This window comes from Carcharhinus amblyrhynchos, chromosome 10 (genome assembly GCF_965287045.1).
Source record: "Carcharhinus amblyrhynchos chromosome 10, sCarAmb.v2.hapA, whole genome shotgun sequence".
In the NCBI taxonomy this organism is placed as follows: Eukaryota; Metazoa; Chordata; class Chondrichthyes; order Carcharhiniformes; family Carcharhinidae; genus Carcharhinus; species Carcharhinus amblyrhynchos.
The window spans coordinates 60,423,391-60,451,355 of NC_137333.1; the positions used below are offsets into that span (position 1 = coordinate 60,423,391).

General features: G+C 41.0%; 2 protein-coding genes across 2 annotated transcripts in view; one reads left to right on the top strand and one right to left on the bottom strand.

Moving 5' to 3' along the window:
- slc9a2 (solute carrier family 9 member 2) overlaps nucleotides 1–4,912 on the top strand; it is a 74,501-nt gene extending 69,589 nt beyond the window's left edge. The window contains exons 10-12 of the mRNA XM_080197154.1: nucleotides 286–408; nucleotides 1,130–1,217; nucleotides 4,192–4,912. Coding sequence (XP_080053280.1) covers nucleotides 286–408; nucleotides 1,130–1,217; nucleotides 4,192–4,571 — 591 coding nt within the window. The 3' untranslated portion in view covers nucleotides 4,572–4,912. The remainder of the gene's footprint in view (nucleotides 1–285; nucleotides 409–1,129; nucleotides 1,218–4,191) is intronic.
- Nucleotides 4,913–10,797: 5,885 nt separating this feature from the next.
- slc67a2 (solute carrier family 67 member 2) overlaps nucleotides 10,798–27,965 on the bottom strand; it is a 32,263-nt gene continuing 15,095 nt past the window's right edge. The window contains exons 4-6 of the mRNA XM_080197155.1: nucleotides 22,960–23,089; nucleotides 14,493–14,702; nucleotides 10,798–12,217 (exon numbers count right to left, since the gene is read on the bottom strand). Of these exons, the coding sequence (XP_080053281.1) occupies nucleotides 11,403–12,217; nucleotides 14,493–14,702; nucleotides 22,960–23,089 (1,155 nt within the window). The 3' untranslated portion in view covers nucleotides 10,798–11,402. The remainder of the gene's footprint in view (nucleotides 12,218–14,492; nucleotides 14,703–22,959; nucleotides 23,090–27,965) is intronic.

Consider the following 27,965-nt stretch of genomic DNA (forward strand, 5'->3'; position numbering starts at 1 on the left):
CTTCTGTGACATTGCCATATATTTGAATATCACTGCCCTTTCTTTCAGCTCAAAATATGTGCCTTACACTACCTGTGAAGGTGGTGTCATTTTTGAAAGAAACTACACACTCATAACATTCCCTGAATATAGTTTATACAAGAGCATTGGTGAAAGCATGCACTCTATATGAGAAAGTTGCTGGTATACCATCCATTGTTGCATGTACACTTAAGACAATCAAATGTCTCCAATATTTGCATTAATAAATATGAGTTAATGTATCATTAAATTACTTAACCACAGACCCCATCATACAACAGGCACAGTTTGCCTAGAGAGACCAATGAGAATCAGGTCAAGGAAATCCTAATCCGAAGACATGGGAGTCTACGGGAAAGTATGCGGAAAGCATCGAGAGCCCAGCAGGTAATTCCTTGAAATGACCACAGCTTTGTGTATCCACTTGATACTGCATGTAAAACGTGAGTTATGGTGGAACTCAGACAGCTCAGTATTATTCAGAAACTGCATGACACGATGAATTTTGGTAATTGGGAATCTAACAAATGAGCATTTGACAAAGTAAATGCAATGTATTTTTAATATGTATATTTACTTAAGTTGGAAGGAAAACATAATGAAAATGAGCAATTTTATCCAAGTGATAATGTCAATCTGTATAGGAAAGAATGAGGGGATATAGCAGGAAGTATGTAGGAGGCAATATCAAAACAGTTCTCGATTGCTTAAAGACAATCAACTGACTCATTGTTACAATTTGTACAAGGAAGTTTATTTTTCTTTAACTTCCATAAGGGGTAGTCCCTTTTACCTTAAACAGTTACGAGGAGTTTTGATTTAAGGGATTAACTTTAGGGCAGAATTTGAAGTTAAAGTTTCAAGTAGTTCACCCTCTCCTATCAGCTGGTAAAATTGAAATGAGTGAAAGGGGAAAATGATGGTCTTAACTTTCCTTGTCCCACTTGCATACAAAATGTTGATTTTCATTTTTCAAAGTAACGTTGTAATTTGATGTTCAGTCCTGTGGCAAAACATACTGTTTGGCAAACTGTACACAGGTACTCTAAGAATATGTGGTTGTGATCATCGCTAAGTACATCTCTTCTTTGCCTCTCTTTTTCCATAGTCTGGTGCTACAAAGAATCGTCCATTTTCACAGCCTCCAAATGCCAGGATTCCTTCTAGACTCAAAAGAAGGAATGTTGATTTCATAGGTAATATGTGCTGCTATTTTTAACTTTTTTACTTTTTCATTGTGACCAAGGGATCTTCTGGTCTCACTCGCTTGCCCTGAAACTGGAAAATCCTGCCTGAGGTCAGTGGACCTTTCCATGGTCTGCCCCAATTCCTGTGGTGGGTGAGGCAGTAACATTCATCTCCTAATCTAGAGGGAAGTAACATCATCAAAACAGTGGTGAGATAGAGTTTGCTTTCATTGGAAGTTAAAGGATCACTGTCATTATAATGTGGAAATTCTGACTTTTATATACCTACAAGCAATGTTAGTCACCAGGTATGCTTTGATGTCCATAGTGTCCAACATTGTTGAAGGTGCTGATGTGGAAATTGTTTAATGATATAATTCCTATATTTATGGGTGGGTGTAATATGGGGTTGTCCCTAAAAGGACCAGAAACTTCAGGCAGGGCAGTTTTTGGCTATGGCCCCATTCCATTTCCATCCTCTTTACCTGGGTCTTCTCATAACAATCTATAAAACCTTCTCAAGGAAAAATAGGGCTGGGCAACAAATGCTGGCCTTAACAGACACACTTACATCCTGTAAAATAATATAAAAAAAGGAAATGGATTGCTGAATGAATCGAGTAGTTATGAATCAATATCAAACTTGGACTCCAAACTCAAGAGAACTGAATGAGGAAAATAATGTTGAGGTAAAAAGAGACTCTGTTTTGAGCACTGAGGAAATAATGAGTCTTTCCTGAGCAAAGTGAGGTTATAGGAGAAGGGGATAGGGCCTTAATCTGTTACTGCTGACTTCAAAGTCATTTCACAGTCAGCTGTTGCTGTGGAATCACATATGTGTTGACTTATTGCAATCCTCATGGCGATTAATTTCAATCTGGAGAGAGGATTCCCTCCCAACAACTGCTTCGCCTGTAGTTTAGGCAAAAATGTGTAGGGCTTGACTTTAATCATTGCACCCCAGAAATTATTTCAATCTGGCTGCTGGAGACAAAGGACTAAATCTTATTTATTTGAAATGATTCATTTTACAAATGTGATGATGGATGTTGTATATTTTAAATATTTTTTGGGATTATAATGTTATTCTATAAAAGCTGTCTACTGTGTGCCAATGATGAATTAAACTAAGGGAAGGTTAACAGAGACAGCTGCCGGAATTTTACTGCCTCATCTTCCCAAGGCTCGTAAGATTCCGTCCAAGGCCAGTGGAAAATGCCATTCTGCGAGCCTCGCCTGCTCTGATTCTGAGTAGGGCAAAGCGGTAAAATTCCGGCCAGCTTGTCTGTGAGAGCTGTTAGCTTCATGAATTTGTAATGAGGGGTTATGGTGGGTTTGAGTTTAACTAAATAGGCTGGATGTAAAATTTGGATTGTAACATAAGTGGCTTTTTCACTGTCCAATTGCAAAGAGAAATTCCAAAGTGACAAGAAACTTACAACTTATGAAGATTTCATTGGTAGGAGAATTGGATTAAGCTAGTTAAAATCTATAAAAAAAAGTTGTTTTAGGAAGTTTTGACCAAGTGGACTTTTTGAGAGATTGAAACTTTCAGCTTGTGTGCTGAGGTTTTTAATTTTTTTTAATACATCTTTTGGATTTTTAAAATCCAGAGGTATTACTGGAGCTCTATGCTTTTTGGGTCAGTAGCTCTTTATCCTTGTTTTCAGAATACAAAAAAAGGTTATGATCAGTAAACCAGACTTCCCTCCAGGATCTGGCGTGCTCCGCAGTAACATTTATGGTCATAATATAAAATTAAACAGTAAATGATAAAAAGTGTCATAATTTTTCAAAACCATTTTGAAGAAGCCAGATAATTCATTTTACCAAGTGACATGGTTGAAACATTTTAGCATGATTTATCGTTTTTTAAAAGTCATAGATTTTACTTTTTAACAAGATTTTTTAAAGTTTGTTTTTAAAGTTTATTTATTAGTCACAAGTAGGCTTACATTCACACTGTAATGAAGTTACTGTGAAAATCCCATAGTCGGCACATCCGGCACCTGTTCAGGTACACTGAGGGACAATTTATTATGGCCAATTCACCCAATCTGCATATTTTTGGACTGTGGGAGGAAACTGGAGCACCTGGAGGAAACCCACACGGACATGGAGAAAATGTGCAAACTCCACATAGACAGTGACCCAAGCCGGGAATCGAACCTGGGTACCTGGTGCTGTGAGGCAGCGGTGCTAACCACATGCCACTGTGCTGCCTCCCCTGCCAGATTTATCTGACCTTTTAAGATTTATCAAGAGTTGTTTAAAATGTGATTAACATTGAAAGAACAAAATATCTGCAATTTTAAAACATTTGAAGTTGATAAGGTTGTAAAAGCTTTTGGAACTCATTTTTAACATTTAAGGATCCTTTAAGATGGGTCTCCTCACTAAGCATTTATCAAATGAGAGGAGGCCTTGTGATATCTAGATACCAGGTCTGAAATTTTTAGGTGTGAATAATTAATAATTTGTGGGAAATTAGCCAAAATTCACACTATTCAAACTAAAATTCAGCAAGAGAAGTAGCACACCCTTGATAATAGCATTGGTTAGCTCAATTGTCCCTAAATTGTCCCTAAACTATTCTCCCCTGAATCTGGTTACAATAGGGGTACCATACGCATACACATGGGTCAAGGTAGGTGTAGGAAAATGCTTTGTTAAGATGGCGGCGCGGGCTCGTTGGGCCGAAGGGCCTGTTTCCCGTGCTGGGTTGTTCTTTGTTCTTTGTTCAATGTAATTTTTGGATTTACAAACTATGATAAGGGCACATTCCAGATGTTGCTGGACTGTTTCATCCAATAAGTGCAAACACTGTGCCAGTTATTGACAACGTGGACTATTAAACATTGTTCAAATGGAATTAATTTGGAAAGGATATGTCAGTCTAAATTGCCACTCTGTTCTAATAACATAAGAATATATTTTCTGAAGTGATTCAGTTGTAACTTTATATTGTGCTTTTGTTCTTCAGTGGGAGATGACAGCAATTTGGAGACAGATTCCTTTAAATTAGAGAATCGTTCACAATCCAGAACAGGTCCATCATCACGTCACCAAGACCCATGCAGAATGGAGTGGAGGAATGAAGTTCAAAGACAGAATAATAGACGTCAAAGGCTCAGTTCTGTTGGCTACAATGATGATGGATTAGGCAATGGAAGTGATGGAGGAAGAAGACAAGCACTGATGCCAAGGACAAGATTTGGTACTCTGGATCAACAGGATTGTTCCCATAATGAAAGTGAAAGAAGCCAGCAAGGAATTGTGGAAATTGAACCAGTTAGTTGGACAGCAGAAGATACGCATGAAGACACTGAAAGCAGTAATCCTTTAATAAGGAAACCAAAATGATTCTAATTGATAGGCTTTCTCACTAGACTGAAGTTATGATTTTCAGCATAATTTAACATTATATCACTGGGTTTGAAAATTAAGTGACCATCGATTTTAGGTCTCGAGTTAATCCAAATGTCTCCCTACTTTCAGTTGGCCCTTTGATAACTTGTTGACACTACCACGTATTCAAGTCCCATAGGACACTTTGCAAGCACAAATGAAAATGTGATCTCGGCATGCCTTTCGTCTTCTGGTGATTTTTTTTTAACAAGGATCTGACTTGTAAAGCTGTGGTTTTAATTTTTAACTGAATTTTTGTTTTTAACATTGAAATAAAGATTTGCATTTATACAGCAGCTTCCATGATCTCAGGACTTCCAACATGCTTTGTAGCCGATGTATTTTTAATCATGCTGTCACCATTGTAGGAACTACGACAATCACTGCGCTCAGCAAGTTCCCACAAACAGTAACATGATAATAACTCAATCTTTTTTTAGTGATAGCGATTAAAAGAGAAATATTGGCCAAGATGTCAGGGATAACTTTCCTGCCCCTCTTCAAAAATATCCAATGCCTAACAGAGTTAGCAGGGGTGTAATTTAACATCTCATTAAAAGGACAGCTAGATTTTTGTTCTTCTTTGGATTGGAGCTTGAACTCTCAACCTTCCACTGGAGGTAAGTGCTTCCAACAGCCATTGTTGACTCTTGAGGTATTCACTTACCTTGGGCAGGGGAGGATAATCAAAGAACAAAGAACACAGAACAACACAGCACAGGAAACAGTCCCTTCGGCCCAACAAGCCCACACCACCATTTTAACACTCAGTGAGTGCCTCATTGCAATCCTTCTACCTATTACTTTTGCCTACGCCTCTTGGACTCCACAATAAAGGTGTGCAAGTTTGAGAATTATGTGTATGCCAAATTGAGGGAGGTCTAATTTTGGGCCAATTTGTTAACACCAATCAGCCTAAAAGCACGTTTTTGGGGTGTGGGAGGAAACCGGAGCACCCGGAGAAAACCCACACAAGCATGGGGAGAATGTGCAAACTCCCACAGACACTGACACAAGTCAGAGATCCAACCTAAGTCCATGTATCTGCACAGCAAACAGTGATAGTCATTGAGCTGTCGTGCTGCCCGTCAGATGGTCCAGTTTAAGCATACACTACGACGTGAAGCACTAGGCAACTCTCGAAGCAACATCCAAGAGCAGCCCTCGCACGACCCACTGTGTGTATGCCCCTTGTTGGCCAACAAGGCGGACTGAATCACCTATGGATGTAAAAAAAGACATCAATAAACAATCGGACCTCTTTTTAATATAAGTGCACTAATTAATTACCAATTTAGCATTTTCCAGGCAATGTTAAGGAATCTACCTACTCAGAGTGTATCTCTACATTGCTTAGTGCTTTTCTCCCCCCTCAATTTAAATCCCCTCCTTGTATAATGTGGCACTTACAATCCTATAGATTCTTCTCAATTCGCCACTTCTACTTAACCCACACAACTCAGTTCCTAGCACCACAGAGAATACTCATACATCCATTTTGTGCCTCTGTTTATTTCTGGTGAACTGCTGAGGCTGATTTGATTTTAACTTTCACTTCTAAACCATTTTCCTGCAAAATCCAACCTTGAAACATAGCCCTACCCACACCCCTAACCTGTATATGCCATGAAAGGCAAAGTGGGCACTGGTGAAGGTTGGGGGAAATAATTATCTCTTTGCTTCTGTTCTCTCTTCTCCTCCACATTCCCATCATAATCCTCTTCCATGCCTTTAATCCTTTGATCACCCTGTTTTCTTTTTCCATCCCTCTCCTTTTCCTGCTTCTTTAAGCCCTTCTGTTGTCTGGCTCCAATTAGTTCTCACCCTCTAACCTTGCTTAACTTGAATTTTTCACGTGGCTTTGCCTGACTAAGTACAAAATGAAATTTACTAATGACTAACATTTTTAAATGTTAGTATCATGACACAATGCAAATAAACTAATGAGGGGAAAAAAGTGACTCTTATATTGTACAAGTATTGGGGCAGCACAGCGGTTAGCACTGCTGTCTCACACCTCCAGGGAACTGAGTTTGATTCCCAGCTTGGGTCACTGTATGGGGTTTGTACGTTCTCCATGGGAACAATTTTACCATTTTGATTCTAAATGCTGAATCTGGGCGCAATTCAGATCCGACTTGGAAACCTGTTCTCAGGTGCACCCATATGCACTTAGCCTGAAAAAAAGTCACAAGTCTGAATCGCGCTGTGGGCAGGGAATGATCGGCTGCCCTCCTCTCTTTTCTCTCCCCGCCCCACCACCAGAGAACAATCTGGCCTCCTCCTCCTCTTCCCACACCCAAACTCCCCCCACACCTATCTGAGTTAGAGAGCTGCTGAAAGCTCTGAACTTACCTCTTCAGAAGCTGGAGGGGTGAAACAGTCCTTTGCTGAGCATATCTGTTTTGCCCCATATCTGGTTGGGTGAACATGATGGTTAAAAGGGGAAATGCTGGTAAGTTTGGAGCCCAGCTCATTCAGTCAAGTTAAATGTGTGCCTAATTTAAGTGCCCGTTTTGGGTGCAATGCCAATCGCCGTCATTTTCAGGCCTTAGTAAAGTGGGAATCTGTGTGGACACGGGGCAGATCGCACTATTCACTTCATGCCTGACTTTACCACATTTTTGCACCCAAGAAACAGACGCAATGCAATGGTAAAATTGCCTTCCACATCTGTGTGGGTTTCCTCTGAGGGCTCTAGTTTACTCCCATAGTCCAAAGATGTGCAAGTCAGGTGTACTGGCTATGCTAAATTGCCCCTTAGTGTCCTGGGAAGTTAGGTTCGAGGGATTAGCGTGGAATTACAAGGGATCAGGCCTAGATGGGATCGTTGTCAGTATGGACTAATGGGCCAAATGGCTTCCTTCTGCATTGTACAGTTTCTACGATTCTAAGTGTCTCTGCTTAATATTGAAATTATGCTGTGATATCAGCAATAAGTTTGTTAACATTTATGCTATTTATAGGAATATTTTGATTCATTTTGCAGACCAAAATTGCAAGTGATTGTTAGTCTTGATTAACATATTTAATAAAATTTTATTTGGGTTAATTATTCAACTGAGAATTGGATTAAAACCCATAAGTTTGAATTGAGTCAGTTTATGATTATTAAAAAATTGCTAGTGTAGCTAAAACTGCAGTCCACATTTTTCAGTTATTGGTTCACTGTCCTTGCCATGTGATGATAATTGCGAGTGTATTTAGTTAAAAAAAATCAGTTTAAAGCACTTTTTTTCAAATTGTTCTTTTGTACTAGATCTTCCCAGCATAATATTGGAATTTTCTGTTTGATTTTCCAGCCTGCACCTGACAGTATTTAACTGGGAACAGTAAGATTTGTGACTTGAGCCATGGTCACTGGGGCCATTAACGTTGTACCATTTAAACCAGAATCGCTAAAGATGCGGCAGTTTCTGTCGAGTAATAGCCATCCAGTCAGCTCTTGACAATCACATTAGCTCTGTAAAAGGTTGATTTCCTGCTTGCTAATCCCCTTTAAAAGCCATTTGTTTGATGATTGGACACCTGTGTGCCAGGGTTTGTTTTTGAAAAATGAGACAAAAGGTGTATTACAGAGTCAGGAAAATGTTTATCAGTTAGGAATATTGCAGTTGTTAATGAGAGTATGTTCTTGCCTTAAAATGGTGACAATTGTACTCTTACCTCATTTCTTAGAATGGGGTCAATATTTTAAGCCATTGATGAGAATTAAACATTTCCTTTTAATTTTAAAGGGACTATTTACATTTTTATTAGTGCTACATTACTATGCTTTCTCAGAGAATTATCCTTTTTCTGAGGATTATCCTTCTCTGTAAACCCTATACCACGCAGTTGAAAGATGCGGTGGACAATCTGATAGCTGATCAAAGGATACATCATGAACATTCCCTTCCTCAAACATGGCACAGCCCACTGAGTACAAGAAGTAAGACTGAAGTATTGGCAAGTATTGAAGTGTAACCAGACCAGCTGTAGCAATATCTTATAGTATTATTAGCTACCAGCATAAGGAAGAGCTGATACTTTCTGGAATGTGGAGACCAAAATTGCACTCAGTACTCCAGGTGTGGTCTAAAACCCCAGACAATTGTAGCTCGATTTCCTTATTCTCAGACCCCAGTCCCCTTGCAGTAAAGGGAACATACCATTTGCTTTCCTAATTGCTTGCTGAACCTCCATGCTAACTTTGTGTTCCTTCTATAAATACACTGAACGTCAACATTTAGACGTTCAATATCTTGAAAAAAAAATCTGGTTTTCTAATCTTAACCTCACACTTTTAATCGTCCATCTGCCACATTGTTGCCCAGTCGTTAATTCTGTCCTCTGTGTGTCAATCACGGCTTGAAGATCCTCACAGGATGAAAATACTTGAAGAGTATATTTGAAAAAAATACTGTTTCAGGGGATAGTGAAAAGTGTGGAAAATGTCCCAGTTTGGCCACAGTTAGACACCAAAGTACTCTTAAAAAAAAATAATTTTCAATAGTCACTAAAGATAAAGATAAAAATGACACTGGATCTTTTTTTAATCTATTAGTGCTATGATGAATATTTTAAATACAAATGACTTGTATTTATACAGTGCTTTTCATGACCACAGGCTATGAATTACTTTTGAAGTATAGTTACTAGTGTAACGTAAGAAATCATCTACAGTTCTCTGTCCGAAGACAGCATGTAGGTGATTATTTATTGTACAACATGAAAATGCCATAATTTTCACTACAGATGGGGCAAGGAAGGCAAACCCCGAATTGACTTCCGCTAGAATAGGGATTGAACCCTGTGATGTCAGCACTAATTTATTCCATATTGTAGCTGTCTTGCCACCTGAGCTAACTGGGTGAGGGGGAAGAAAGGGATGGGGGCATAGGGTAATGCGCAGAGATGTATACAGCATAAGAGCAATGAGAAAGATGGAGATGTTTGGGAGAATGAGGAGTGAAGGCAGGAGATTTATGCGATGGGAACACTAGTGGAGAGAGGAAAGGGATTCTAAGCATAGAAACTTGGGTTGGATTATGGAAGGTAGTAAGGAATGGCAGCACTGGGGAGCAAGATTGGAGTGCGACAGGACAGGAAAAGTGGTGATGAACTGCTGACAAAAACCTGTCATTTGAGTTTTTTCAGAGCTGTTTAGGGCAGTGGAGAATGAGTGGTAGAAACTGATTGAGATAAGTAATTTCAATGAGAGCAAGCACATCTCAGGAAATGTGATTGGGTGAATGCAGAGTCGGGGGACAGAGGGGTTGTGGTGTAGCTGGAAAGCCTAATGTAGTACACAATCAAACAGCCATCTTGTTTACCTAAATAACAGGGATTGTACATCACAAAATGCAAATCCAGTGGTTGACAAGTGCTTTGGAATGTGAAATCATATAAATGCACTTTTTTAAATTTTGTTTGGAAAGACTGAAGTAAACACAGTAAGACTGCAAGATAAACACAATAAATATCTCTCATACATATATTACAACTTAAAATGACCTCATTGCAGTGGCAGAAGTATGATAGCATGGGTATTTTAGAAACACGAAGTACAGATCCAACATAAAAGTTATTTATAAATAAATATCCATTATGAAAACTTCTGACTTCTGAAGGGAGTGACTCTTGCTGGATTACAGTTTTGCAAGCATAAGACAGCACAGTGGTTAGCCCTGCTGTCTCACTGTGCCAGAGACTTGAGTTCAATTCCCAGCTTGGGTCATGCGGAGCCTGCACGTTCTCCCCATGTCTGCGTGGGTTTCCTCCGGGTGCTCCGTTTTCCTCCCACAGGTCGAAAGACGTGCTGCTTAGGTGCACTGGCTGGGCTAAATTCTCCCTCAATATACGCAAACAGGTGCCAGACTGTGGCGACCAGGAGCTTTTTCAGTGCAACTTCATTGCAGTGTTAATGTAAGAGGGTGCTTTCAAAAGTCTTCTCCTGCATATTCTTCATCTAAGCCTTGATGCTGACTGTCAGCAGATTCTTTGGAACTTTTTATCTGCCATTCATTGGCAAAGAGAAATGACTTGAGCATAAGCCAGAACAGGAACTATTTGCCTCCACCTCTCCACCCCCACCCCTCCACCTCTCCACCCCCACCCCTCCACCCCTCCACCCCCACCCCTCCACCCCTCCACCCCCACCCCTCCACCCCTCCACCCCCACCCCTCCACCCCTCCACCATTTAAGCTATTGTCTTGGTTAAGATTACGTAACTCAGCACAGACTGAATTTCAAATCCTTAGGGCCTCTTTTGTACTTCACAAAGAGATGCAACATTTGGGTTGGTTTATCTGATACTGACATTTAATTTTGACCTTCAGGCTGAAACCTTCTTTCCTTTCACAACATTCTTGTTGTTAGCATATTTAAGTCATGAATCACAGTGGCTGAGGGAACTTATATGATGAGCAACCTAGCTCTAAATGCCATGAAGTTAACAGTTTTCTGATTAGCCATGACAATAGTAAAGACTTTAAAACTAGCCTCAGAACACAGGAAAATCAACACGCGTTCCCATTTCTGAGCATTGGGATGTGGCTGAGATCAGAATTGGGATGCGCTGCTGTTCCCATCATGGGTGCACAGCCTGCTGACAATCACTGTCAAAACTCTGCCATAGTGGGTATGAGAGAGGAATCAGCGGCTATTGAACTGTTGTCCAACAAAGAACTGTGTAGCCAGAAATAAGGAATAAAGACAAGGAACTGGCGTAAGACAATAATGGCATCTTTGCCCATATTTTTCTTCAAAAAGTTCTCATTGCTTAGCCATACTAGTGCAATTTCTTAATGCAACTTGACTTTTGCCTCCGTCGGTTTACTGAATTTTGAATGGATGAAGGTCATAAGGAGGATGGCCATTAAAGCTAAGGCAGCTCCAAGTCTTGGTGGACCACACACGCTGAATTCCTGAACAATCCCAGAAAGCAAGGGGGCAAGTACACGTGCAACAGCAATCACTGACTGAGCAGCTCCCATCAAAGTTCCTCTGGCTTGCCTCCCGCCTCGGCTCAGTTCCATGTCAATGATGCACATGCGGCCAATAGTGGTCGAAAAGCCTAAAACAGTTGAGCACAATACAACTACCTGTATGGATGTTGCAATGGAGTACATCACCATCATGCAGCATGTGAGGAAGCTTGAATGTAACAACAGTAAGATCATTTTGTCATTATAGAGTCTGGTTATCGAGCCAACCATAAAACTTGACAGAGCTCCAATTATTCCACCATAGCTGATGAGGTATCCTATTAGTCTGGGTGTTACATTAAATCTTTCTTCAATGGCAAGAACAAAGTTGCTGTAATACAGAAGATTAGCTAAGGACATCAGAAACCTTATCAGGAAGACATCCCATAGATTAGAATGGATCAGTCCTCTTATGTTTTCTACCACAGACAAACACTGACTCCAGACGGAGTTTAACGTTTTGCGCCTTCCCACTCCATTGGTTGCTGTAACCACTGCGTCAGAAGTGCTATTTTTTATGTTTTCTTTCCACAAAGTCCTGCAATTGGTCTCACAATTAATATCAGTTGCTAAGTGCAGTTCTTTTGCTGGAATATATAGGCACTCTTCATAAGGCAGCTTCCAGACAACGCCTGTAACAATAAAATATAATTAAACAGTAAATCTGTAATGTGATATTGGTATTTACCTACAACAATTTACATATCCACAGCAGTCTTTATGTGTAGCATAATGTCTGAGAGCTTAGAACAGCTGGTGGAGAAAGAGCACATGCAGCAGGAACGGCAAAGCAAGACATTTAACATTTCCAATACATTCACTTAATGAAGTTTGATAACAGATTAGCTGCGCAGGAGGCAGGTTTAAAGTCAAAATCTGCACTGACGTTCTGCATTTCTAAGATTAACCTCAGAGAGATTGATGAGAGCAAACCATTATGAGACAGCAAAGAATGGGTTCAGTTTCTCAACATTTGACCTGAGAATATTTTGACTCATCTTTGGGTCAATGTAGGAGGCTGAGATATAAAGCTGAGTGTTATAAGTATTTATGTAAAAAGATGGTTTGTTTACTTCAAATTTGATATTTACTTTTCTTTTAAGGCCACTTGGTGGTTACTATAAACTGAAACCCATGATTCCTGTTTGTATTGATATTGTTGTTATAGGAAATGTGTCATAGTTAAATGTGAAAGAACTAAAGAATGCAGCAAAAATGTTTATATACTTCAGTGCATTATCCGTAGTTGTAGTTAATCATGCAATGACTGAAAAATGGAAAATTACCAGAGTATATTTCATTCATTTTCTAAAGCATTGCTGGCAAATGATTTACCATTTGCAGTGATTCCAAACTGATTAGGAGCATGGTTTGTAGACGTGAAATAAAATTTACTGGGACCTGGTCTCAAATCAAGCACGTACTGGGCTCCTTCAAAAGTGACAACATGTTCTATTGCCTACAAGCCCTACTGTTTGATAGGAATCTTTTGGACAAAATTATGAGTCACATTAGATGAGGAAAATAAAGAGGTCACCAAAAGTGGCCTCTAAGAGTAGAGAACTGATGGCTTTCACCCAAACAGTGATAGGGCCAATGTCAGTCTCATAAGTCTTAGTGAGGGGAAAAACAGGAATGGGTGGCAGGATTAATAAAATATCTCTCTCAATATTAGACAAAAGTATTATAAGGGAGGTTATGTTAAGACAGAATCCATATTCAGAGTTAAGTACTAGGTAAGGAAATGGTACAATTCTTTACATACTTAACAAGCCATCAAAATAATGGGCCTAAAATAGAGGGAGATTTACAAGAAGGTTTGTCTCAAAATAGACTGGAATAAAGATAATGCAACTGTTGAATTGGGAAACACCTCTCAATCCTTCTTGGAGCTCTATGTTTCTGGACCAAGAAAAAGGAAGCATCACTGAATTTAGTTCTGGATATAGTGGGATGTGAATGTAGAAGAACAAGCGAGTACGCATGACTACATACAAAAAAAACAGAAAAAGATGGTGAAGAGTTGAAGATAAGGGTGTTGGAAAAAGAGGTTCATTGAAATAAAAGAGCATTCAGTTCAAATTAACTGGCAAAAAATAACAGCAAGATGACAAAAACCATAGTTGTGTGTATGGCAGGGAGTGGTGTCATTAGTTACCCAGAAGCAGCGAGTTAGAATTGGTTTCAAACTTTCTAACTTTTCTTGAGCTACTATTCTGCTAAGTCAGAACCATCTGAAGTCTCCGACTCTAACTCCAGACTTTTGGAGGTTCCAGATAAGTACTCAATGGGCAATTCCCATGTAGTCAGTGCATGCAGACTTCCAAGGATTCTCCCAGCTACCTTTAAGGATACCTCCTCAGGATATGGCCGGAGATTAGAAGATTTGAGCCATAAATTGCTATTTCACCCAGAAGAAGTGTTTGGCATCTTGGACTATGAGGGGAGTGGAAGTAATAGGGCAGATGTTGCATCTCCCGTGCTGAAGAAAGGGGAGGGAAAGGACATCTCTCGTAGCCCTTCCTTTTTGGTTGTTTCCTCCCCCCACCCCCTCACCCCTTTCAATTGCTTAAAATTTATTACAAGTCTAACTTTTCATCAAGCTAAAATATTGATTATTTTCTCTCGCCACAGATTCTGCCTGAACAGCTGAGTATATCCAACATTTTCTGCTTTTATTCAACTTTTGATACACATCCGATGCAGCAATGGCATAACCATCACTAGTTTCTCAGTCACTATTCCCTTTTAATGAGTGTTAATTGACTGAACCTGAATATTTTGGGGATATGCTGTCTGGGATTTTTCTGGCACAAGTAATGCAGAGTAGAGTAAGAAAGAAAAGAATGTTTTAATTAGGAATGTGCTCAAAAATATACACCCATATTCTGTAAAGAGGGAACCTACCTGCATTTACATAGAAAATGAAACAGCAAATAAAGGAAGTTGTATAGAAACCTCCATCCTGCTCAACAAGATATCCACTAAGTACAGGGCCCAGGATGAATCCCATACTAGAAGCCGCACTGAACCTCCCCATCACTTGGGGGCGTTCATGTTCAGGAATCAGATCTGACAGAAGAGCTTTCAAAATAGACTGAGTATGTTTGAAGATACCTGAAGGTAGAGAACAAATAAATATGTCAATCAAACAGGTCACAGATATTAAACAAGGGGGTATTAATACAATGAGACCATTTTATTTGATAACTTCAAATATGTAACTATTTGTCAGATGGGACATACAATTGTGCACATCACAATATTGTTCATCTCGTCAGTATTGCAAAGTGGATCTTAACTCGCTGCTTATTTAGCCTGCCAACAAATTATGGAGGTGGGGGGGCTCAGTTGGTCAGCAACAGGCTAGTGTGTAGATCAGATGACCTGAACATTGTTGGGCCTGATTTTCATTCCAGCCGAGGCAGCCTCACCTTAGTCATAGTATAAAATCACGGCACTCTGCAGTGGTTCAGCAAATAATCACCAAGGAACTGCCTCCGGGCAGGGTACTCAAAAAGAAAAATAAACAGTTTTTATCTTGTCATGTCAATGCTGATGCAGCCCAGTTATTAGCAGCACTGTCTCCTTAAAGGCAGAGCCAAATTATTAAGACATGGTGTTGATTTATGCCTCTATGGCCAACACTTTCCCAAATAATAACATGAAAGGAATTGGAATTGCTGGTAATGCAGAGGTGCAAAGATTTTCTGGTTTCTGGCAGATTATGTGCCTCAGTTCAATCTTGTGAGTAAAGAGGTTTCCACTTAAGCAGAGCAGCACTGGCTTTGAGTTTGTCAACAGACCATCCATCTACCCTCATCACTGCTAGAACGTAACACAAAAATATACAAAAATGAACAGAAAGCAGTAAATGTTCTTGTAATGACTAATCACTTTCATTATTTCTTTCTTCACTGTGTTTTGAATGTGAAAAGCAAAATTAAAAGCAAAAACCCTAGGAACTGAAGAAGCTGAGAGCATTAAATTTTGTAGGTGTTTTTCAAAATTACACATTTTTCCTTCCCTACTAATCTTTTAGTCATCCTTTGCTGATCCACTCTTCTGACCTGCCACCTGTCTTTGCACAATTATACGCTTTTTCTTTAACTTTTGTACAGTCTTTAGCCTTTCTGGTTAACTCAACTTCAGGGGGAGGAGTGGAGAGGTGGACCTGCAGGAAATACCTGTGAGAGCTGAGTGAGGATAAATACAGCCCAGGGAGAGTGGCCCACTTCACTCACTTTCGGGACAAGCGGAGATGTAGACTGTGGAAAATACTTGAGGGAGTAGAGAGAGAATAAAAACACCTTAGGGAGTGCAGCCTACATCACTCACCTTCAGGAGGAGCAGAGAAGTGGATCTGTGGTAGATACTCATTGGAGCAGAGAGGGGAACTCCCAAGTGTCTGGGAACGCTTTGAGTTTGAAAATAAAGTGAGTAGTGACATTTCTGTAATGTTATAAGTTGATTGGTTGGGAGTGGTCTTGCCCTACTGCAGGAGTAGAAACTATAAGGGAGAGAGCTGATTGATAAGTAGTGGGCAGTTGTTTCTCTCTAAGGTAAAACTACATTAAGGAAAAGTAAAATTCCACCTTTTTAAAAAACTTAAGTAATTTTCTACTTGACATAATTAATTATAATAAGTAATAAAAGGATAAGTAGGCCAAAGTAGAATTAGACAAGGAGACTAAGGTAAAATAAAAGGAGTACCTTTTTAGACTAAGTCATTAGAAAAGTTAGCAAGAAAGACAAAGTACGTTTAAGACATGGCAGGTGAGGTCAGTCGACTGGAATGCATTCCCATATGTGGGAAGTCATGATCCTATTAGTATCCTAGATGATGATATGTCCAGGAAGTGCTCCCAGCTGCAGAAACTTTACCTCCAGGTTTCGGAACTTGAGTGGTGGCTGGAGACATTGTGGTGCATCCATGAGGCTGACAGTTACATGGATGACATGTTTAGAGAGCTTGTCACACTGCAGTTCAAGGGATTAGAGGAAAGAAGGGTGATCACCAGGCAGTCCAAGAGAAATAGACAGGTAGTGCAAGGGACCCCTGGGGCCTTCTTTCAAATCGGGTTTCCATTTTGGAAACTGATGAGTGCACTGGTTCCTCAAGAAAGTGCAGTCAGATCCAAGCTTCTGGCACTACAAGCAACCTGACTGTACAGGAGGAGAGTAAGAAGGCGAAGTGATAGTGATAAGGGATTCATTAGTTAGGGGAACAGACAGGTGTTTCTGCAGCCACAGATATGACTCCAGGATGCTGTGTAGTCTCCCTAGGGACAGGGTCAGGGATGCCACTGAATGGCTGCAGGGCATCCTAAAGCAGGAGGGTGTTAAGTCAGAGGTCATGGTACACATTGGTACCAATAATGTCAGTAGAATCAAGAATTCAGGGAGCTAGGCAGTAAATTAAAAAACAGGGCCTCAAAGGTTGTAATCTCTGGATTACTCTTGGTGCCAAGTTCTAGTGAGTACAGAAATAGGAGAATAGGGGACTTGAATGCATGGCTCAACAGTTGGTGCAGAAGGGCAGGTTTTAGATTCCTGGATCACTGGGACCATTTTGGGAAGGTGGGACATGTACAAGTGAGTCAGTCTGTACCTGAACCAGATTGAGCTAGCATCCTTGCAGGTGGGTTTGCTTGTGCTGTTGGAAGGAGTTTAAACTAGTTCAGCAGGGGGAAGGGACACAGACTATTAGTACAATAGGATCACAGCATGCTATAGTAAATAAATCAAGACAGAGGGAGTTCAGCCACGTTCCAATATGAGGTCTAGTATAGCCTGCTCTCTGGTTGACTCCAGAATATGCTGTTCTAAGAAAGTATCTCAAACACATTCAATGAATTCCCCATCTAAGTTATCTTTGCCCATCTAACTTTTCCAATCTATATGCAAACTAAAATCTCCTGTGATTATCACCATACGTTTCTGACAAGCTCCAATTATTTCTTTCTTGTACACCAATCAAGTGACTTTGTGCCTTTATCATTTCTCATCTCTAAAGTGTTTCCACATCCTGGTTCCCTGAACTTAGGTCATTCCACTCTATTGTGCTAATACCATCATTAACTAAGCGAGCCACCCCTCCATCTTTTCCATGCCTCCTGTCCTTTTTAAATATCCTGTACCCTTCAGTATTAGGTCACAAACATATCCTCCTGCGGCCATGTCTCCGTAACGGCAATGAAATTGTACTATATACTTCTATGTGTGTTCTCAGTTCATCTGTTTTGTTTCAAATGCTATGTACATTCAGATACTGTGTGCAGTTTTGGTCGCCGTACTTACGCAAGGATATTTTGGCCTTGGAGGGAGTGCAGAGGAGGTTTACTAGGCTGATACCGGAGTTGAGGGGATTGAGCTATGAGGAGAGGCTGAATAAACTAGGCTTGTACTCGTTAGAGTTTAGAAGAATGAGGGGAGATCTCATTGAGACGTATAAGATGATGAATGGGATGGATAGGATAGAGGTGGAGAGACTCTTCCCGCTCAGAAAGGACAGTAGGACTGGGGGCACAGCCTCAAGATAAAGGGGGGGTGCGGTTTAGAACGGAGTTGAGGAGGAACTTCTTCACTCAAAGGGTGATGAATCTCTGGAATTCTCTGCCCGTTGAGGTGGTGGAGGCTGCCTCGCTAAATATTTTTAAGACGCGGGTTGATGGGTTTTTGATAAGCGAGGGGATTAAGGGTTATGGGGAGAGGGCGGGAATGTGGAACTGAGCCACGACAGATCAGCCATGATCTTATTGAATGGAGGGGCAGGCTCGAAGGGCTAGATGGCCTACTCCTACTCCTGCTCCTATTTCTTATGTTCTTATGTTCTAGACACAGAGCCTTTAGTTTCATCCTTTTATTCTTTTTGTAACTTCTAATCTCATCTGTTGACTTCCTTTTAGATTGGTACTCTCCATCCCTTCTTGTCACGGTCTTTTTTTATTTCCCATAGCAGTAGCTTTTTCTTTTCCCTTATCTCTGCTCTTTGATTTAAATATCTTCCCAAATTTGATTCCCATTTAGTTTAAAATCCTCTCTACTTCCCTTGTTACGCAGTTTGCAAGAACACTAGAACACGTGAGTTTGGCTGTCCCAACTGTACTGCTCTCACTTTCCCTAGTACTGGTGCCACTGCCCCATGAACTGGGGCTGCCTTCCACCACACCAGTCTTTCAGGCACTAATTTCTCTAATCTGATTTGTCCTTTGCCAATTTGCATGTTATAATGTAGGAAACAAGGCAACCAATTTCCAAGTTTATTTATTAGTGACACAAGTAGACTACTTTAACACTGCAATGAAGTTATTGTGAAATTGCCCTCAACTCCACACTCCAGCACCTATTTGGGTACACTGAGGGAGAATTTAGCATGGCCAATGCAGCTAACCAGCATGTCTTTTGCATGTGGGAGGAAACTGGACCACCTGGAGGAAACCCATGCAGACACAGGAGAACATGCAGATTCTGCACAGTGATGCAAGCCGGGAATCAAACTCGGATCCTTGGCACTGTCAGTCAACAGTGCGAACCACTAAAGCTAACATTTATCCTTTAAACAACGTCACTGAAACAGATTATCTGGTTATTATCATGCTACTGTTGGGGGAGCTCACTGCGTGCCATGTTTCTTTAAATTACAACATGTGACTACACTTAAGAAGTACTTAGTTGGCTGTAAAATACTTTGGGACAATTGGAGGTTGTGAAAGCTATTATCTTAAGGCAAGTCCCCTTTCTGCCCCAACCAAGACAATTTAAGCATAATTAACCCAATAGTATAATTGTTTTCAGTTATAAATCAAACACCAGAATACCTGACTTCAGCTCATAGGTTGTAGATGAGTGAAAGTCATGTCAGCAAAAAATATAAAGAAATCTGAGGGTTTGAAATGTAGAATTTAAGAAATGACTTTTTGAAGTAAAGTCGAATTGAAACCACATCACATTGTTAAAGTGTTCCAACATACGTTTGACATCAAAAGCTTAAATTCTTAATCATAAAACAGGGTTTTTTTTTGAGGTTGTGGACTCACTGCCAGTAACCTGCTCGTTTTAAAATCCCTTAAAAAATTTTATTTTCAATTCTGTCACAGTGCAGTTAGCATATTAATACAGACAAACATTAATGCGTATGAAAGAATGTACTTTGGTTCTGTCTTCACAAAGCAGGATGTAAGTAAGATACCAGAAATGTTGGAGAACACAGAGTTTAGTGAGGTGGAGGAACAGAAGATGAGTATTGAAAAAAGTTTATTTATTAGTCACAAGTAGGCTTACATTCATAATGGGATGAAGTTACTGTGAAAATCCCCTATTTGCCACACTCCGGTCGGTACCTGTTTGGGTACATTGAGGGAGAATTTAGCATGGCCAATTCAGCTAACCTGCATATCTTTGGACTGTGGGAGGAGACCGCAGCACACAGGGGAAACCCAGAAGACATGAGGAGAATGTGCAAACTCCACAAAGACAGTGATCCAAGCCAGGAATCGAACTCAAGGTCCCTGGAGCTGTGAGCAGCAATGCTAACCATTGTACCACCCTAGTAGAGAAATGGTGTTGGGGAAACTGATGGAATTAAAGGCCAAAAAATCCCCAAAGCCTGATATTCTGCATCCCAGATAATTTAAGGAACTGGCCTGAGAAATAGTGGATCATCTTCCAGGATTCTATTCTATAGATTGGAGGGTATCTAATGCAACCCCACTATTTAAAAAGGGGGTAGAGAGAAAACAGGAAATTATAGTCAGTTTGACATTGGTAGTGGGGAAAAATTCTAGAATCCGTTAGCAAAACACTTGTAAAACAGTAGCAGATTGGACAGAGTCAGCATGGATTTATGAAAGAGAAATCATGCTTGACCAATCTACAGAAATTCTTCAAGAATCTAACTTGCAGAGATGGTGAAGTGGAGCCAGTGGATGTGGTTTATTTAGACTTTCAGAGGGTTTTGACGAAGTCCCACGTAAGAAATTAGGATGCAAAATTAAAGCATATGGGATTGGGGTGGTGTATTGAGATGGATAGAAAACTGATTGGCAGACAGGAAACAAAGAGTAGGAATAAATGGAACTTTTTTAAAATGGCAGGCAGTGACTAGTGGAGTACTGCAGGAATCAGAGCTGACGTCTCAGCTATTCACTATAGATACAAGTGATTTAGATGAGGGAACTAAATGTAATATCTTCAAATTTGCAGATGACACAAAACTGGGTGGGAGGATGAGCCGTGAGGAAGCTGCAGAGATTTCCCTGCAAACTTCAGTGTGATTTGGACAAGATGAATGAGTGGACAAATGAATGGCAGTTGCAGTATAATTTGAATAAATGTGAGGTTATCCACTTTTATAGCAAAAACAGGAACATAAGAAATAGGAGCAGGAGTAGGCCATCTAGCCCTTCGAGCCTGCCCTGCCATTCAATAAGATCATGGCTGATCTGTCGTGGCTCAGTTCCACATTCCCGCCCTCTCCCCATAACCCTTAATCCCCTCTCTTATCAAAAACCCATCAACCCGCGTCTTAAAAATATTTAGCGAGGCAGCCTCCACCACTTCAACGGGCAGAGATTCACCACCCTTTGAGTGAAGAAGTTCCTCCTCAACTCCGTTCTAAACCGCCCCCCCTTTATCTTGAGGCTGTGCCCCCTAGTCCTACTGTCCTTTCTGAGCGGGAAGAGTCTCTCCACCTCTATCCTATCCATCCCATTCATCATCATATACGTCTCAATGAGATCTCCCCTCATTCTTCTAAACTCTAACGAGTACAAGCCTAGTTTATTCAGCCTCTCCTCATAGCTCAACCCCCTCAACTCCGGTATCAGCCTAGTAAACCTCCTCTGCACTCCCTCCCAGGCCAAAATATCCTTGCGTAAGTGCGGTGACCAAAACTGCACACAGTACTCCAGCTGCGGCCTCACCAATGCCCTATACAGCTGCAGCAAGACCTCCCTACTTTTATATTCAATCCCCCTCGCTATGAAGGCCAGCATCCCATTCGCCTTCCTGACCACCTGCTGCACCTGCAGGCTGGGTTTTTGCGACTCATGCACAAGGACCCCGAGGTCCCTCTGCACCGTCGCCTGCTGCAGTTTTTTGCCACATAAGTAATAGTCCTTCCTACCATTATTCCTACCAAAGTGGACCACCTCGCATTTGCCAACATTAAATTCCATTTGCCAGTTCCTGGCCCATTCGCCCAGCCTATCTAGATCCTTCTGCAGACTCATATGAATGGCCATGAATTAGGAGAGGGGAATGTGCAATGAGACCTGGATCTCCTCATACATCAGTCACTTGATGGTAAGCATGCAGGTGCAGCAGATAGTAAAAAGGCAAATGCTGTTTTGACCTTCATAGCAAGAAGAATTCAGCTGCAGGAGTAGGGATGTCTTGCTGCAATTATACAGGGCCTTGGTGAGGCCACACCTGGAATACTTTGGTCTCCTTATCTGAGGAAGGATGTTCTTGCTCTAGATGGAGTGCAGAGAGATTTATCAGGCTAATTCCTGGGAGAGCAGGACTGAGGTGGGAAGAGAAACAGAGTTGGTTAGGATTGTGTTTGCTAGAGTTCAGAAGAATGAGGTGGGGTCTCATAGAAATCTATAAATGGACTAAACAAATCCATAGAATCATAGAAATCATAGAAACCCTAAAGTACAGAAAGAGGTCATTCAGCCCATTGAGTCCACACCGACCACAATCCCACCCAGGACCTACCCCTATATCCCTACATATTTTACCCACTAATCCCTCTAACCTACACATCTCAGGCCACTAAGGGGCACTTTTAGCATGGCCAATGAACCTAACCTGCACATCTTTGAACTGTGGGAGGAAACCGGAGCACCCGGAGGAAACCCATGCTGACACGAGGAGAATGTGTAAACTCCACACAGACAGCGACCCAAGCCAGGAATGGAACCCAAGTCCTTGCAGCTGTGAAGCAGCACTGCTAACCACTGTGCTACTGTGCCGCCCGCGCCGGTAGACGCAAGAAGGATGCTCCCAATGGTGGGGGTGTCCAGAACTACGAGATATAGTCTGAGGATACAGGATAAACCATTTAGGACAGAGATGAGGAGAAATTTCTTCACCTAGAGACTGGTCAGCCAGTGAAATTTTCTACCACAGAAATTGGTGGAAGCCAAAACATTGTTTGTTTTCAAGAAGCAGTTAGATATAGCACTTGGGGTGAAGCGGATCAAAGGATATGGGGGAAGGCGGGATCAGGCTATTGAGTTGGATGATCAGCCATGATCATAATGAATGGCAGAGCTGCTCAAAGGGCTGAATGGCCTCCTCCTGCTCCTATCTTCTACGTTTCTAGATCTAAGATAGAGGGGTTTGTGCATTCAGATTACTTGCTTACCTGTGGAAATCCTAGCCAGTATTAACAAAGGGATGCTACCAGCGAGGCCGAGTAGACCGTAGCTAAATCCGCTAAGTATCAAAGTGGTCAATAAAACATTTTGTCTTCCTACAACATCACTCCAGGAGCCCTGGGCAAAAGAAAAATCAAGTTTAATTGCTTGTAACGTTAATTACCATCTTTAATCATGATGACATCCACATTTTGATTGAGGCACTCTACATAGTTAGAAACATTAACACCTGTTGCCAAAACCACTGCATGGCTCTTTCACTAACAGGAGTCGTGTCCACTATCAAGGAGAAAACAGATCATAGAATCCCTACGGTGCAGAAAGCATTCAGCCCATCAAATCGGCACTGACTCTCTGACACAGCATTTTGCCCAGGCCCTAGCTGTGTTGTCTCACATATTAATCCTGTTGGTTCCCCCTAACCTACACGTTTTTGGACACTATGGGCAATATGACCAATCCACCTGACCTGCATTTCTTTGGACTGTGGAAGGAAAACGGAGAAACTGGAGGAAATCCACACAGATGCAGGGAGAATGTACAAACCCTGCATAGACAGTGACCCAAGGCTGGAACTGAACCCGGGTCTCTGGCGCTGTGAGGCAGCAGTGCTAACCACTTTGTTGCTTGACGACAGCACTTCATTGAAACTCCACACTTAAGGAATTACAAACAATAAGATTAATTTATTATGATTTTTTTCAGAATGTAATATTTAACACTAGGATATCAAACACATTTTTTTCGGCAATTTGGCACCATTTTCCACCTACAAGTATGAACCCCATAGGCTCCATGAGGCAGAAGGTAACACAAACCAAGTCTAGATCATGAGGGCCCTCTGCTGGTTATCTGAAGTTACATTATCTAGGTGTAGCAAGCAATACTAAGAAACAAAACAATCTTCAAGAAAAAAAATCATCAAAACTAGCAGCTGATAATTTTATTGTAACCTGAAAATTTAGTACAAAAGTTGGTTGTATTTTTAGATATTAGAAATAAAAAGCTATACCAATGACAAATTCTATTCCATAACCGGAGAAGATCAGATTTTATGTTAGAGCTGTTTGCATCTTAAAATCTGAGATCATTGTACTTAAAAAAAGTGATACTGAATTGGTGTCAAAATAGAATGTGCAATGAAGTAATAAAAGTATTCCATTCCTACTCCAATCTGTGAAAGAATGCCAATGTTGTGCAGGTTAAATTTTCAATTTTGTCCAAAAGGAGGTTTTGTGGTGCAGTGCATAGCTGTCCCCTGCCTCCCCGCCCCAGAACTTGATAGCCAATGAAGGTGCATTCATAACAGTTCGCCTATTGCTGCAACAGGTCCACAGCAGATGCCATCTCCCTGGCCCTCAATCCTGTAACACCTGGATAACAAATACACTTATGTCAGACTGCTATTTACTGACTACAGCTCAGTCTTCGACACCAAGGGGAAAGTATTGATACATTTATCAATGATCTCTATAGACTTACAGGGAACAATGAATATGATAGCTTACAGGTGAAGAAATCAGGGACAGAATTGTTGTTAGACTCTTGGATGAAGCATCGTCAGTTGAAAGCCAATTAAACTCAGCAGATAATCTCAGGTCAGGAAGCAACATCAATTAGTGAGTTGGAGTGACAGGGAAACCATCTCTCAATCAGTGGATTGAGTTAAATACAAAAGCAGAGAAGTGGCCATAAAAGAGCATGGGAGACAAGAAAAGCATCCAACAACTGTCCCAACTAGCTGTAACCGGTGTGGCAGGAGACAGTACAGGTGCAGAATACACTATAAGGGACAGAATGCCATTTTTGCAGAATGAAGGGTCACTTTCTAGCTGTGAACTACAGCAAGAAGATTGCAGAATACACAAAAAGAATCCCTTCAAAAGGTAGCAAGATTCATGAAATAGAAGATATCAATGATGTTGAGATGCCTTTTCTTGGAGAGATCCAGGAACTTACTTGGAGAGATCCAGAAAGCTGCTGGAGTACTGATAATTTAATAGGGAGAAAGAAGATAAACTAAGTTAGACATAGGCACATAATTAGTTTTGTTTTTTCTGACAATGAACCATTGTTGAAAAGAGGTTCTCTTCAGCAATCAAGCATAAAACTATACGGGACAGGAGATATAGAACTTAAAGTCACAGGACAATTGAATGGAACTCTACAACATATCACAGGGTCACAGAATTCCTACAGTACAGAAGGAGGCCATTTGACCCATCCAGCTTGCACCAACTACAATCCCACCCTATCCCAGGAACCTCACATATTTATCCTGCCAATCCCCCCAAACCTAGGGTCAATTTAGCATAGCTAATCCATGTAACCTGCACATCGCTGGACTGTTGAGGGTATAGTGAGGAAAATCACTAAAACCTTATGTGATAGCTCAACCAGAATTGTTCACTCCTAATCACAATAGCCTACACCAATTTACATCTGATTTGTAGAACAGAGGAACTGCAGCTTTTTTTAAGGCACCAAACAAGTAAACAAACTCAAATTAACTTAGGGGCAAATTAAAAGGGGCAGCCCCCCAAAAAGGAAAGGGGGAACGGCCTGAACAAAAACCAAAGTCAAAAGGAAACTTAAAACATTAAATCAAAATGTGATTGTCGGGGTCTATAATGCACCCCAGCCCCTGCAATGCCCAATGAGTGCGGAAGGCATCAACTGCACCATGGATACCGCATGCTCCGTCTCCAGGGACACCTGGCCGCGAATGTAGCTGCGGTAGAGGAGCAGACAGTCGGGATGGACGACCCCATCGATCGCCAGGCTCAGGAGCAGGTTCATGAGGAGGTCGGCATCCTGACCCGCCCCTCTCCGCATCAGGTGCCCGTAGATCAGGAAACAGAGGAGCTGCAAAGCCAAGAATTCGGAGGTGTATTTCCACAGCCATTCACAGGACTAGGAAAACCAAAGATTGAATACCACAACATTCTACATTCTGAAACATAGCCAGTGAGTTTGTCCAAACCCAAAAATATTCCCCATTCCCTCTTGACAAAGGTAAAGAAGAAAATTGACTCTACGTAGAAGCAAGGGGTTAGTTCATCTGTGACAGAACCAACAATTTGACACTCAGGGATGATCCTAGTGTCAAAATCCAATGGGTCAATCAGAATTTGCTTAGATCTAACACAGCTGAACTTGAATTTCATCCTCTGTTGGCTATGGATGAGACCTTAGCAAAATTGGGAAAGAAATCAATCTTCATGAAGCTAGATGCGAATAGTGATTTATTTCTGTTGCCTCTAGTAGAATAACACATTTCTCACAACCTTCATTACACCATTTAGGATGTTTTGTTTCAACAGATTACCCTTTGAAATCACATCAACATCAGAAATCTTCCGGAAGACAATGTCAACTATCCTTGAAGTGCTCTTGGAGTGGTCCGACAGAACATGATAAGAGTGCTAAAACGCTTACAAACAAATGTAATTTTTTGTAGCTGAATGTCAAGTTCCTTAGACATATTGTGCATGCATCTGATGTCAGAATTGATCCATAGAAGGCGAGCAATCAAGGGCCTTTCAGCTCCTCGTAACATAACCAAGTTCCAGAGGTTCATGGGTATGGTAAACCAAGTTGGGAAATTCCTACCCAATCTAGCTATTGTCAATGAGCAACTACATTAGTTTTTGCAATAGATGGTGCTGGAAGGAAGTACAAAATAGGTCTTTTGAAAAAAATCTAAGATACGCTGATATTTTATTTGATATTTTTATTTGCTCACTCTGACATAGAACTACCCACTATCATTGCTGCAGATTCTTCTTCTACAGGACTGGGAGTTGTACCCTTGCAGGTAATGAACAGATGGAAATCATAGACCAGTTTACTATGCATCCCATTCATTGACAGAAACTGAACAAAGAAATGGAGTGACAGGGAAAGAAGCATTAGCTGCTACGAGAGCTTATGCAAAGCTTGCAAATTATGTTCGCAGTCGCCACTTCAAGGCAGAAACAGACCTCAAACCCTGCATGAAACTTGCAATTCTAAGGAGTAAAAATGCCTCCATGAGGACAATGATTCAGACTGAGGGTAATGAGGTTTGAGGCAAAGACGCAGCATGTTCTGGGACAACAGCAGACTACAGCAGATGCTTTAGTCCATATTCCAGTGGTAAAGCTTGAGGAAGGCGATGAATTCTGGTTGAAGAGGTAAAAACCTTTTTGTATCGACAACAACCACAAGTCTACTGGCAACAATTCAATGACTGAATGAAATTGGACGTGCACAGAAATCTGATGAACGATATGCTCAGGTCAGAAAGCATGCATGCCAGACAATGCCACACTCTCAGACAGTACGAGGAACAAAAAGGACACCTCAGTGTAGTTGATGTTTATTCATACATGACAAGAGAGTGGTCATTCCAAGAGTCTGGAGACTTGATATACTACAATGATCGCATCAAGGATTTTGAGTATCACAAAATGTTAAGCCAGAGCAAGATATTCTGTTTGGTGGCAGGTTTCTCAAAGTGGTTGAGATAATATCAAACCTACTCATTATCAGGAGACACGAAAACCATTGGTGTCATCTTCCTTTCCAGCAAGACCATGGGCATGTCTTAGGACGAATCTTTTTGAACACAAGTAAAATGTTCTTGTTCATAATTGACTGCTACTTCAAATGGATGGAAGTCAAGCAACTGCAGGGTCACACTTCTGAAGCAGTGGTTACATCAACAAAGGGGAGTTTTGCAGCACATAAAATCCCAAATGTTGTCATCTCAGACAATGGACTTGTTTGGCAATTGTCATGATGAGGAAAAATAGCATAATTGCCAGTTAGTCAACTATCCTTAAGTTTTCCTGCTACCTGGCATCCTTTCAGGGAGGGGGTGAGAGTGAAGTCAGAAGCCCCCAACTCCCTTGGTTGAGGTGGGTTGTCATTCAAGCAGTTAAAATGGCATTCAAGAATCTTTTCACATTTTTAATGCCTTTTCCAATGGCATACTGGTGACATGCTGTGT